Genomic DNA, 14,962 nt, shown 5'->3' with positions numbered 1-14,962 from the left:
TGTGCACGGAAATCGAAATCCTCTGCCTTGCTTCGTTATTCTTTCGACGAATTATTTTCTCGCGACGCGTGTAAGAAAACATATACATCGCGCTGGTCGTGACGATCGAGCTGTTCGATCGTTCAATTATCGTTCGTTATCGCCAATGCGAGGACTGAAAAAATGGATCAAAGTTGCGACACGAAAAGAAACATTAGACATGTATATTTTATGCGAAAATGTAACCCTCTTTCTGAAAGAAGTTGCAAGCCACAAAGGTAACCAAATTATGTTTATATCAAACAGTTATTATATTGAGATATTAAAGTAATGCGATATCTCGTTAAAAGCCGTCATTTTTATAATTAAAAAGAAATTTTTAGTCAAATCACGATTGTTTTCTTTCTATCGCTACGAAATTAATACGAAAATAATTGATATTTGAAACGTCGCGGTCTATCCTTTGCGATCCCAAAAAGATCATTATCTATTTAACTAATACAATTTTTGTGATAAAATCTGAACGTAAATTTCGGCCTGACAGAAGCGTAACTTGAAGAATTATCCCAAATTATCCGTGAACTAACGCCCTCTTTGCTACAAAATTAGTGGCCGAAACGCATGGATTTCCACGAATATGCGAATATATCGTGTGTCTCAAAGTTTCTCCTTTTTCCTCGTTCCTAGACTTCCCGCAGAATCATATCACACCTATTTCGTGCTTAGAGAAGAATTACGAATTACGAATTACGAACGATATGAGAAAAAAATTGTAGGGCTTGAAATAATTTCCATGTTTCATTCGCGAACTTTTAGAGAACTGTCACTCGCGCTCGTTGGCAGCCGTGCCCGCGACGAGCGCCAACTTCACAACGTATACTTTCAATCGATGGACGGGGACGGCTTGGGAAATTGCGCTACCGATATCGTTCGTAAGTCGCTTAAAACTCTGACTCCACGAGTAAAATCTGCCTCTGGGCGACGAGCGAAATATCTGTGTCATTCGAGCATCTTCGTCAATCCGCACGACCTCGCGTCGTTGCGACTCGCGATTCGATTTTCAAATCTCGGCTGCGCCGCGGCCGGCGGGCGGCGGGCGGCGGGCGGCGATGACGTCACAGCGTGCGGCGGCGAGCGTCGGCGGTCGGCGCGGCGGGCTCACGCGATTGGTCGGCCGCGGCCGGCGCGGCTCGGTGGGGGAAATGCTCGCGCCGCCGCGGCGGTCTCGGCACGGTCGGCAGTGTCGGCACTGAGCGCGGCCGCCATCTTGGCAGACAGAAGGAGGCCTGCTGTCGCCGTCAGCCGCCGACGTAACGCCGTTCAGCTGAGCCGTTGAAGCTGAAGCGCGGGCTGCCCTGGCTCCGCTGCCTGGTGAACGCGGAGAAATCGCGCCGGGCTATCGTTCGCGCGTCACGCGGGCGCAGGAACCAGGAACCGGCTGAGGAGGCGGAGGCGGCGGACGAGGAGAGGCGGAGGAGGAGGCGGGGGAGCAGGAGGAGGAGGAGGAGGAGGACGAGAACGAGGAGAGGTGCCGGAGGACCGGAAAAGCAGCGCGGCGGGCCAAGTATAATATCGGGGTGAGCGGGACGTCACGGACGCCTCGCGCGGTAGCGCCCGGTCTCGGCTGTTCGTGTTCCGTGTCCGTGTCGTGTCGTGTCCGTGTCGTGGCCGTGGTCGCGATCGTGATCGTGATCGTGCCGTGGGCCGTGGTGCCGTGCGCGGTGAAGTTAGCCGGAGTGCCCGTACCCCGTAGTATCTCGTTCCCGTCCGTCCGTCCGCGTCGCGTCAAGGACGGCCAACTTCACTCGCCTCTCGCGACCGTCGTCCTCGTTTTCGTCCTCGTCGCGGTCGTCGCGACTCCTTTTATCGTCTCTTCTACCGGTGCGCGGGGGTGGAGAAGCTCGAACGTGCCGGGGAGGATCCACGCGGATTTCGTCGTGAACGTCGCCAACTGACTGCTCTGCTAACCACCGTGACAGCGGGACAGTATGGCGGGACAGACGATCAACGACAGGCTGCTGGCCGCAAGGCACAGCATCGCCGGCCAGGGCCTCGCCAAGTCCGTCTGCAAGGCCACCACGGAGGAGATGATCGGGCCCAAGAAGAAGCATCTCGACTGTAAGTAAAGAGAGTGAAAGTTTTTCCCCCCTCGACGATATACACATATATCGTCGAGCGTCATTCATTCGTGGATTTCAAACGGCGCTTGCTCCGTTTTGCGAGCTCCGTTTCAACACAACGTTTCTTTCTTAAAGTTTACGTTTTCAGTTTTGAGGAAACGCTAAGAAGAAAAAAGAGGAATTTGTCTGGCCGGTGGTAGGATCCCCGAAAAGGGGAAGGTGAACGTTTCGACGCCTCGCGCAAGCGGCAGGGTGTCGCCTGCTCCGATTTTCGGCGATTTCGGCCGTTTTCTGCTGTTGATTGACGACGAGGGTACGCGCGGGACCAGCGTGCAGGGGGACAGGGGCGACTGTCGCTCACCTTTCCTATTTGCCTGCCGCTGAAAGAAGGCGAGCGAGACTCTCTCGCCCCCCACTGGTCTCGCGCGAGATTCCCAGCGTTTAAGCGATTCTCGGGACAGGCAATAACCAGGCATGGTCGAACGAGATCGTTGGCTTTAGTTCTCCTTTCCACATTGACATCGTACGTCGACGTGGCAATTAAAGCAATCGAAATCGATCGCGCCGCTTCCTGAAGGCGCACACTCGCGCTCGTAGGCTTTCCCCTCCGCGGCGCACTTTTCGCCGTAATCTCGTATTCGGCTTTCTGCCGAAGACGCGAACGCGTGGCTAGAAACGTTTACCTGGACAATGGAGAGCTTCTGGAGGGTATAACAATCGCGCGGTGTCCCCGAGAGGGAAATTGAATACGGAGGTCTGTCCTTTCCAGCCGTGTCTTTCACGCTCGCTGCGCTTAAGGACGAAGCGCATTACATTCAGACGTTCGATAAAGGGGAGGGAAGAAAAGGGAATATCGCGTAGGAAGGTTAGAGAGTGGTGTGGAAAAGGGACAGGCCTCTCTCGCTCCACGCATGTTCGACTTTCTGGAGGCCTCGCTCCGCTCCGACCCGTGCGATCATTAACGTGCTATTTTCGATACTCGGAAGGATGATCCGAGATATTAATTGCGCGTCGCACAAAAACGCTAATTTTATATAAAAATATGTTAATATTGTCAAATTATATTCAATTTGATTTTAATCATTTCTATAGGTCGCCACTGTGCTCCTAATCAATATTTCGTTAATTTAATTAAACCATCAATAAAATTGAAATAATAAGTTTCGACACATATGCCATGGCAGTTAACAAATAACAAAATGTTATTTAACTCAAGGCATTATACTGGTTCAAATTTCATTTTTTAATATTTAATGGTACACGCTCGCGCGAATGCACATTTTCTCTTCTCTCTGCGAGGCTTTCTTATTTTTTCTTACTTTAATAAACGGAAGGAAATGTAGATTGTTTTTTTTTTCTTTAGAAAGAGAGATGACGGAAAAATGTAGAAAAATGTTTGAAAAGCGTGAAAGAAACGCGGAGAAGAACAGAGTCGCCGATTTATTTACTAGCCGTTTCGTTCTGGTTCATCAGACATTCGTAAGCAGAAATTTGATCTTGGAATTTTAGGATCCGTCTAAAAAAGATGTAAATTTTAGTGCACTTTTATGCGAGGATCGCGCGATCGCATGCAAATGTCACACTCGTATATAATTCGAGAATCGAGAATGATGTCTGCGAACCCGTGATTACGAAAGCCGCTTGACTCACGTATCTTTTTATTTCGAGATAATCGGTATTGTGCTCGTGTTTTGATTAAATGCTTACTTAGCGAAATAGACGTTTAAGGAAGGTCTTTTCCGCGTCTTATCTCTGGAGCAACGATAACGTCTCCGGGGTGTTTAAGTGTGTAGAAACGAAATATGATATCGACTTCTTCACATTTACTCGAGCCGTCTGCATAATTATATCGTCACATTGTTGAGGCACAAGTGGGCGAACAGAATTAAGATGATGAAATCTTTATTTCTTTTCTTCGCCTATATCTGACTTGCATCTGATTTAAATACGATTTGTTTGAAACCGCTCCCGGAGGGATGATCGATCTATAAAAGTCTATTCGAGGGGATGGAAGCCTTCAGTAGTGCCTTGAACTTTACGTCAGAATCAATCTCACTCAGATTAGGGTAGTTAAATTAAACCGAGGGCGCTTTTTTACGTTCTTATTTAAGTTGCGTGTTAATGGCATTTAAATGAACGAAAAAACGATAAAACGTACACTATTAAATTCGTTATGTCAAATTATACTCAATTTGAGTCATTTTTAACTCTCCTACTTAATATGTCGTTAATTTAATTAACAAGTGTTATGTTAAAATAATAAATTTTGACACACATGGTAGTTAAAAATAACAAAATGTTATTTAACTCAAAGTATTGATTTAGATTTCATCTTCTAGTACTTAATATTTAGGGAAAAGCGCGATAAAATTGATAAGATCATACACGACAAATATATTTAGTTGTTCCAAAACTTACTGTTTGCAAAAGATAAAAAAATATCTAATATAAATTTTGTTACATGGGTCATGTAACGAAGTTTATTCATCGTTCTTTCGCGTGTACCTTCAAATGTATAAATTATTTAAAAGAGGAGAAGAAGATAAAAAGATGGCGCCGTTAATTGAATCTGTATAAACCAGCCAAATTCGCGTGGAATTCACACAAAACTTCGGACCACGAGGGCACATGTTAACTGTGTACACGTACGTATCTTGTGTACACATCTACGCACAATGGTGTACATACACTTCCGTGTTTGGGATTAACGGGGAAGAAGACCTCGGACGCGTTTCCCTCCTTCGGCGGACAAGCTGATTTCCAAGGTGACGAACCTTTCGTGGTAGTCGTTAGTCATGCGGACCGCGGCGCATGCGGACGATTACATATCGCGGGTAATTTCCTTCCGTTGTAACGCGGGCGAAACACGGTCGGGGGACGGATGACAGCGACTTTGATAGTCGATTGATAGCCCCCACGGGGTTCTATCGTGTCTCCTCCTACGACCTGACCCCCGGCGAGCGCCGTGTCTCAATGAATCCCATTCCGCATTCAGCGAAATCGATCGTCGTCTATTTCAGCCTTTCACCCTTCGCCGGAGGACTCGACTTCTCCGTCTCTCCTCCGTCCACGCGGAAAAGACGATTTCTGCTGGAATAATTATTTAACAATGACATCATTATACACTCATCGAGACTCCGCGTTCCTGGCATGAACGCCGCGCGCGGACACTGAATGAAAAACTGATGAAATCTCTTACCCGATGGATTTGCTTCTACGTAAAAGTAAAAGTCGATGTCCGGAAAGCTAACGGCGAGGTTTGCGTAGCCGAGATTTTTGCAATTTGCATATACTTATTCGCGATTAAAATAAACGTTTTCGCGTGATATAATCCTTTGATGGCCCGTCAGTAAAGCTCCTCGCTGCGGATTAACGGCATTTGCAGTTATAACCATTCACGTGCATGGGAGAGCAGAACGATCGAAATAGGTATTAAAATGTAACATGATATACGTCAGAAATAGCATAACGCAACAGAATTTAATATTGAAACGCTATCGGGACTGTAATTTGGAATTTGAAGGATGTTGTAGCGAGGCGGTTGAAATTAAAGTCTTTATTAAAATATAATTCGTACATATAACTATGTTACTCGTTCGACTAAACGATAAAAGTGCTCCTATCTCTTTTCCGGCTCGTGATACAAGTTAAAGCAATGTATATGTATATTTCCTTTTTTTTATATTTATGTATCATGTCTCTTTGTTGCAATCTCATATTTCAGAAATTTATCATGTCTCCTTCACATATACCGTATTTTTTCGCGAGTACATTTTTGAGTAAACTGTCAACACGTCTTGACGTATTACATCGACGAGAAACGCCTTGACGAAAATAGGCAAGTACATTCCACGAATAGACGTCGGAATATACTTCATTCTGACCTGATAAGCCGTGAAACCCTACGAACCTCGAGCTCCATTTAATTATCGATCTCGCTGACGCGTAGTTGCACGGAATGCTTTATAGATTTACGGGGTGTGCCAAAAAAATATAGTTCCGATTCATGGCTATGGAAAATATCGCCCGAATATTCATCGCACGTTACAATAAAATAAAACTTTTCGGCGAGATTTCAGATTATCACGCTTTCTTTCTTTCTTACACTCCACGCGATTGTGGGCGTAACGATAGCGTTTGTTTCAATTTATGAATTTGTCCTAATTCAAACGAGCACGCTTTATTCTTCACGCCAAGCGCGATTATCGGCTCCCTCTTCTGTTTATCACGTCTTGTTAACATCTCCAGATATAACGTACATATGTATTCGTCAATAGAATAATATTTACTATCGAGTCCTTGTGTGATTTGCCACTGTAGATCTTCAATTTAAGTTAAATCTGTTGTTATTGAGAGACGTATAGAGTGTGCTTGGCGAAACTTTGTGGTTTAAATCACATCGCGACTCGAGAATATAAAGATGATTTTGCTGTATTATTTCTGAAATTTTTCCAATCGATATTCCAATGTAGTTGCATTGGAATGCTATACACTATTAAATATTAAAGGATGATATTTAAACCAATAACTTGAGTTAAATAACATTTTGTTATTTTTTAACTGTCATGCGTGTCGAAATTTATTATTTTACCATAAAATAGTGTTATTTCAATTTCATCGGTTTGGTTACATTAACGACATATCGAGTAGGAGCAGTGGCGACTTATAAAAATTAAAAATGATTCAAATTGAGTGTAATTGACACTACGAATTTAACAGTGCATTTTGTGATAATCGTATCAACGACAAGTTGTATAAAAATATAAATATACTTCTTTGTAATTATTGTTACAATAATCTCTTTATAAAGAATTTAAAGGAGAACATTTTTTCTTTTGTACAAATCACAGATTATGTTCGAGTAACGTATAAAGTCACGGAAAAAGAAATTCGTCGAAATATCTCGATAATCTCACCTCGATAAAATATAAAAGATAACGCGCTGTACAAAGCACACCTTATTGTGTTGCGCACCTTACAATTTGTGTTGCATAAGCATACTTACTGTAATACATGGTACAATTACCGATGACACGACTGTCTTTTTCATCGTGTCTAAAAATTATCACGACGCGAATGACGACGGCTGGGAATTTTCGCGTGAGTTTTCTCCTCGCGCGCTGTCAGCTTACGTCGCATTGGGCAACTCCTTCCGTTTGTAATATTCGAGGATTTGCGTAACGAGCTTTTGCGAGAGTGCGATGGAGGGCGTAATTAAACGAGGGATCCGTGACCCGCATCAATGATCTGAGGAATTAATAAAGAGCCGGACCTTCGAAAGAAAGGCACTCGATCCTCGTGCCGCTGATTCGCCAGACACACAAAGCCGCTACCGGCCGATCAATAATCTTACGGAACGAAGACATTCCTACGTCTCGTATAGCCCCGCACGAAAAAATTGTCGTCCAATAAGCCTATTTACGCCACGCGAGATTTCCGTTACGAAAGTAAGAATCGATATAGTTACGCTACGCTATCATTTTCGATGCTGTAAACGTGCGAGAGAATGATTTGTCGCGACGACAAAATCGTTACGTCACTGAATTCGCCGAAATAATCGAGCTTCGTTTACGGTATTGTTTCAAAATATTAGTTTTCCGCCCTAAGGGATGCGTTGTAATAAGAAACGAGGAACGATAGAAGCAATGCGAGTCGATATCTATGACGTATTGCGACCGCAACGGTACGATCTGATAAAAGCGCGACATGACGCAAAATCGCGTAATGTATAACGTGATTTTTATATAAGCGGATTTGGTACGGTATCGTACCTTACAAAATTTCTCGCGTAGCGTAAACGCGCTATAAATAACACGCCGCGCCGGGGAATTCGTGTAACGATTTTCTCCCGCGAGTTCCGCGACACACATATCCGCCAGGTAATTAAGCCGCTTCGCGGCCCGACGATCGTTGTCTCTAATGACTATCGTTGTTTCGAAAGTGTTGTTTACTCTCACCGGTTCTCTCTGCGGCCGCGGATCGAACGTGGAGCTACTCGAATCGGGAACGGAGCCAGTGTCATTCTGCGAAGATCGAGAGAAGGACGAGTTACCGTACGCTAAACTGTATAATTGCACGCTATAGCGAAACTATCCGCGAGACGACACGAATGTGGAACAACAAATGTTACTCCGCAGCTCTTAAGGACAGGTGCTAAGTCGTGTTACACGTTATACCGCGGATAGTTTCGTGATGAATCACCCATTATTGCAAAACGCATAAATGTAGGTTATTCTTGCAAGTCGGGAATTCAAGATTGTCGATCTCTTTTACTTTCGGAAGAATTATATTATTAAATACCTTTTTCCTTTCGCCTCTTTTCCTCACAGCAGTTTCTCCGTTTTCTAAGATCCTAGTTCTGGAAACTCTGTGGTTTAAATTACTGTTAGAAATCTCAACATTTCCACATGTCTATTTAAAAGTAATTTCAAAAGATGGTATGGATGTTACACTGTTACACTGTTAAATATTAAAGGATGAAACTCGAACCTTGAGTTAAATAACATTTTGTTATTTTCGACTACCATGTGTGTCAACATTTATTATTTCAACTCCATTGATGTAGATAATCAAGATTCAATGATTCAAATTGACATTACGAATTTAAGTGTACCTGGAGTGCATATTCTCTGGGTCTATTTTGGGCATACAACTTAAAATATAGTTCTCTTATTTTGTAGTTTACGTAAGATAAGATCACATCCTTTTGTTTTTCTACCTCAGAGCCATACAATGACACTGGTTCCTATAGTTCCTTTGAAGTTATTCACTTCGAGCATGATTTAATCTCAAAGAGCTCTTTTTCTCAAAGAGCCTTTCGCTTTATTCTTCCTTGCTCGCTCCATTCATTCCGCGTCTTCCGTCGTTCGGTCCTTGCGGGATGTCAGGACGAGGGTCCGGCTGATAAGACGATAGTCACCATTACGAAACGTTACGTAAAAATACACCGCTCTCTTTCCCTCTCTCAGGTCAGGCAAAAAGAGGCCTCTTTAAAGTCATTCGCACCTTTCAAGGCCGATGTTTCTTGCACCGCATGACCTCGGTGTATTCAATCGATGACACTATTGCGCCGCAAATGTAGACGCGCGTTTAACGATTAGCGAAAACGGATCTTCAAAGTCATTCACATCGTTCACGGTCAACGTTCTCCCCGCCGGACAGCGTGTCAGCGCTTCGAAGGGATCAATCGATACTGCCGCACTATTATAGCTGACACGCTAAATCTAGAGCTACAATGTCACGTATAATAAGGAAGTGGACCTCCAGTCTCAGTCCTTTTCCTTGATGAATCAATTTGGTTTGATTAACTCTCGGCAGTTCACTGTCTATTCTTTCTCATTTTCCAGTTTATATAACATCACATAACATACTCGTATAATGTCGTATAACATCATTTTTGCATCATAAACAAGGAAAGAAAATTTGAGAATTAACCGTAAATTACAGACATTAGTGTGGGAACGTGTAATTCTACGAACTTCTATTTTTAGATATAAAAACAATTGCTCTTTATTCTGTACGTATTTATTACCGTATTTTTTTAGCGTTAATTGTGCACAGACTCAAATTTTATCTATTTTTTCTAGAGAAAAAAACATAAGTAGTAAAAATTACAAAATAAATGACAGGCAACTCTCACTTATTTTTCCAGACTTTACAGTTGAGAATTAAAACTCTAAATGAAAAAAAGTTTATGTCAAGAAGTAGACCAAGTTGAAAAGTATGAATGAAAGAGATATAATTAGCAAAAGATTAAGAAAAAGTAAGGAAAAAGAAGTATGCAAGAGATATAATTTATTTTTTAGAGATTACCTGTGTTTATGGTATTTAGCCTCATTTTTATTTCAAGTCTCTTATTGTCTCCCAACTCTTTCATCTTAACGTCGTGAATATGGAGTACAGTGTTTTTTATGCATCTCTGGTATGTGCATACGGTTTTAAAATAATATTCTTAATTTGAAGTTGTTCAGCGTTATCAGCTGATTTGTAAGTGAAATAATTGAGACTCATGGTAAACAAAGATTCGATATTGAGGATATTATCCGAGCCCAGTAAAGCTGTCACGGTCAATGTTCTCCCTCTGTTGCACACCGTGTATCAATTGATAGACACTATGAGCCTCTCGTATCCGTTAATGCACACGAAAGGTCAATCGATAGCGTCTCTATTTTTCGCTCGGAAAAACAACAGCGCGTCTTTTACGCGAGATGATTCGACGAATATTGCTTATACTGCCCAGTATACGCGGTATATGAAAGGATTCCTTGATAGCGCGTGCGGTGACCGCGTTTCTGAAATGTCTCTCTTCCAAACACACGAATCGTTGAACGCGTACAAGTAAATAAAAATCAAATTTCGACATGCGGGGTTATCCAGGGAATCGCATTTTCAAAGTTAGCAATTTCCTGCCGTATGGAATAAAATTCCGTAGCGAAGAATCGGAGCAAAATTGTTATTGCTTTTTCGCGGAGCTATCAGTTTCCGTGGTTATTTTCGTTGTATTTCGATGTTACGTGACAGATTGGCGATTCTGTTCCTCATAAAATAACAAGTAACCCAAAGTGGTTGAGCGTGAAAAACGAATCGAATTCATTTTGCGCACATAAGGATTATTTTGTTTCGTAAGACGAGAAGAAACGTCACCTATATTATTGACCCATATATTGATCGTATGAATGCTGAGATTGTCCGCGATGTGTCGATTGCATCGCGTAACGCAAAATCTACGCGCCGTTTCGCAATTTACGATCGTTTGTCGAATCGAATTTGCAGTCGATCGCCTTATCGTACGCTCCACTTACTCGAAAGTGGAATTTATTCCTGCGTGCCTCGTGTGCTATCGCTGCATTTGCATATAGTGTCGGATCACTTCCAATTCGCGCCATTCTTGTCTCGTCGTTTGGTGTAATCGCGGGTATTTTGCGAATTTTGAGCCGATGCATCTCTCTCTCTCTCGTTTTTTTTTGTAACAAGTTAGGCTAACTCGATCGCGCAGCGAACGACGGAAATAAAACGTTGCGAAAACTAAACGGAGCTCAACCTTGGGAATTCCAGAAATTCCTTTATAAGTGGTTCAGATCTATACATGTTATGTCATGATAAATGATAATTTTTTCTTTAAATTTATTTTAATTAATGCATGTTTTATTCACGGCTCTCTAAGTATGTAACTGCAGAACATTACATCGAAGTTTTTATATCATTCTTCTTGGCAGAAACTGTTAAATTCGTAGTGTCAAATTATAAATGACTTAATTTGAGTTATCTTTAACCATTCCTACAAGTCGCCATTGTTCCTACTCAATATATCGTCAATTTAACTAAAGCAATTAATGTTAATTTAATTAAACCAATGGAAGTAAAATAATACTGTTTTGTGTTAAAATAATAAATTTTAACATGGTAATTAAAAATAACAAAATGTTATTTAACTTAAGGTATTGGTTTAAATTTCATCTTTTAATATTTGACAGAGTGTATACTTAACTAAGACTTATAAATAAATCTGAAATATATAGAACAACTGAAAAAATATAAGATCAGTTTAAAATAAAATAAAATAATAAATAAAATTTGTTATTATTACGATCGAATTTTGAAACGAATAGACAGATTCGGCTATTATCACCCCAAGACCCGCGTTTTGCGTTAAATACATGTTTCTTTACTTTAACACTGTGCTTTAACGCGTGAAAAAGGAAAAGAAAATGGAAACTTGATTGCCGTGTTTTACGCCCGACAATGTAGGATGCGAATACCTCTCTACGAGTGTGTTCTGCGATTATACGCCGAGAGAATTCGAGCGTGTCGGAATAGGTGTAGGTACCGCGCAGATTAAACTTACATGTAAGTGGCGTGCATCATGCGCGCGCGAAAGGCCTTTGTGAACCGGAGGCTGTTGATACCGAGAGCGAGAAACGAGAAGGAAGCTGGGACGGGTAAAAAGAAGAAGGAAGGGAGAGAGAGAGAGAGAGAGAGAAATTGAATATACCAGGGACGAGTCGCGACCCCGGGAATACGACCGCCGAGAGGGAAAGAGGGAGCCGAGGAGAAGGGCCGGCTACATTCTTAACTTTGCGTTAGCGTGGTTGACGGCGTCATAAAGTCATATGCGGTAAAGGAAAATAGTGAGAGTCATCCACGGGGAATAGCTTACCGTATCAAAATGTATTCATAGGTAAAAGTTAGTTAATGGGGAAACTACGTTAATTTCTGCTTCGAGACCAATTACGCATCGATCGATCCGACTTCTAGTCTTTAACAGCATTTACAGTTATTTAATTTTACATATACATTTAATTTTTTCATAAAGAGGCTTGGTGATGTAATATTTAATGCCGTAGAATTTTAATGTTTCAGTACCGCGTTGTTTCGTCAGAATTTTAATCAGAATGCATAATTGGAAAAAGTTGCTCATATTTAATGAGATAATATTTTGCTTTCGCTTATTATACAAATGCATGCGTTGCATTTTAATTTATATTTAACAACACGATATTTCAGTATAATTTAATATCGCGTAACGTTGCCTCCGTCGAAATACTACCTGAGCAAAATGGGACTCCAGCTTCGTGGAAAATATGCCATCCAGAATTTTAGGTCGGAGCGAATACCCTGCACGTATTTGACGATCCGCGCCTTAATTTCGATCGGGGGACTCTCTGCGGTTTTCATTCGGCACAATTAAGTCTGCTTTTTGCAGTTCGCAACTACAATCGCTCGCGTAGCCAAAACGCGTTTATCGCACACGCCCCCGTCCGCGTCTGGAGATACACATGCAGTCAGTCAGTCAGTCAGTTGGTGCACACCCCTTCAGCTCGCCTAGATAGCGATTGTGTTTTTTACCAGCATACGCATTTAACATCCTCCGACGATTGCCAATCGCACGGCATTATCGGAGGATTTATTAAAAGCTCATTTATTATCAGCTGTGCGTGTCGCCGAACGTGTACTTGTTATGTCGATTAAACGCGCATATTTCACCCGCGGCTGATAATTTCAAATATTTAACGTTAATATCTCTGTTTACCATAATATTAACACTAATATTTTTAAAAAATAAAGAAAAAAATATAATAACTAACCGAATCGGATTTTAATAGATCAATAATTGATATTTCAATATTCTGCACACAGTATTATTGAAATTTCATACGTTTTATCTGTTTATTACGCCCGAGATAACACAAAAGATTACTGGTATTTTCCGTTCGACAGAACTGCATTTTTCTGTTTTATTCGACGACAGATCCGCACCTGTTTCTCGTACGGCGTCGAAGCGATAAAAATTCGGTGCTCGCGCTGTTTTCCTGAATCACACGGCCTCAACCTTTGAATGAATGTCCGAGGGAATGTGCCTGTTTTTTGACACTCGACGACGATGCCAACGCGGACGCTACTTGGCCGCTAAATCCGTCCGTGTTTGGGAGATTATAATTAGAATGGGAAGCCTCGCAAGGTCGAGCAACGCATCGTTCGAGATCGCGGTTATTCATTGCAATCGCTCATGCACCTTTTGCCTTTGATGCGGACTGTAATTTTCGTTTAACACAGTAATATGTCTCGTAAAACGTCTTCATTACTGCCTGAACTTGCGTGGGATTTTGTTTACAGTTTAAATGAGCTCTTAAATTCCCAAGCTGTACGAATCTTACTTACTTTCATCATTTATGTTTATTCCTATTATATTTTATTATGCTGCGTGCACTACATTTATTTCTTTCTTATTATCTTTATTATTCATTTAAACTACGAATTAAAAAAAAAATCATTATTTATATTAAACGGTGTATTAAAAACGCTAAGAAGATAAAATAATATGAAGAATTGCTATGGAAAAAGAATATTTTCAATTTAGTCTCTTCTGTGTCACTGGATTAAAGTTTAAATTAATGGGCGGATAATCGTCACGTATAAATAGTTACAGACAGTTTTATTTGCGAAATTGCTTTTCGCGCCAATTAGAGACAATCATCTCGCGATAACGTCGAGTGTGTTTATCGCGCGCGATAACCATATGGAAATAGTTGCAGTTCGCAGAATGCGCCGGGGTTCGATACTCAGTGCTGATTCACTGCTTTATTCGCGTTTATCCGGTGCCCCTTCGTACGCTCGCTCTCTCTCGCGCGTTGCACTTTCATTCCAAGCCCTCTCGTCGTCGTGACTTCGATATTGCGGGATCATCGGTCGGCCGGGCGAGAGAGATACATTAAAGGCGTGGGAAACTATCCGCGGCGAAACGTTGCTTAACTCCCTGCATCTTTTTCGCGTCGGTCAAATACTTATACGTGGCTTCTCTCGTAGACAAGATGCTCGACGAATTATGAACAACCGCGCGATACAAGTTACGATTTCATACAATGACTGTGAATAGACATGATTATATAGTTTCAATGCTTCGGGCTATCGTAGATTAATAAGAATTCATATTTATATAAATGTTAACTCGCTATTATATGTTAAACACGTATATAGACTTTTTTTCGTATTAGAGCTTACTTGGTAACGTATTTCATTTATATTTCATGCAAGACATCGCACATTTCTATATCGCGTGGTTTGTAGTCGGTCCTCGTTCGATTTGAAGCGGATTTTTCTTTCAGCAAAAATACTTTATCCGAGGGTTTTATCCTTCAAGTAAAGCTTGAAAGAAAAAAACGATACGCTCTGCATTTTAATAATACGCCCATAGCAACTGTGGTATCAGATTCCGGCGAGTATGGACCACTGCACCGTCAATAACGACACGAATATCATCACGTTTGGAGCACGGTAACGCGATTGTTGACCTTGTTACTCGGTATCGCCGTCCTCCTGACGTGGACCGGCTACTTTCGTTAATCAATCGCGATTGATGGACGTCG

At 41.8% G+C, this 14,962-nt stretch overlaps 1 protein-coding gene across 26 annotated transcripts in view; it reads left to right on the top strand.

The window, feature by feature from the left end:
- Positions 1 to 1,206: 1,206 nt before the first annotated feature.
- Positions 1,207 to 14,962, top strand: part of Lap (phosphatidylinositol-binding clathrin assembly protein lap) — a 32,044-nt gene continuing 18,288 nt past the window's right edge. For 8 of the 26 annotated variants that reach the window (XM_071778731.1, XM_071778728.1, XM_071778743.1 and 5 more), the window contains exon 1: positions 1,209 to 2,097. In XM_071778731.1, coding sequence (XP_071634832.1) covers positions 1,968 to 2,097 — 130 coding nt within the window. In that variant the 5' untranslated portion in view covers positions 1,209 to 1,967. Of the gene's footprint in view, positions 2,098 to 14,962 lie in introns of all 26 variants that reach the window. The other 18 variants (XM_071778753.1, XM_071778752.1, XM_071778749.1 and 15 more) reach the window with 5 other exon arrangements.

This window comes from Temnothorax longispinosus, chromosome 5 (assembly GCF_030848805.1).
Source record: "Temnothorax longispinosus isolate EJ_2023e chromosome 5, Tlon_JGU_v1, whole genome shotgun sequence".
NCBI lineage: Eukaryota > Metazoa > Arthropoda > Insecta > Hymenoptera > Formicidae > Temnothorax > Temnothorax longispinosus.
The sequence above is the reverse complement of the archived record's forward strand: the minus strand, read 5'-3'. Positions and strand labels throughout refer to the sequence as shown.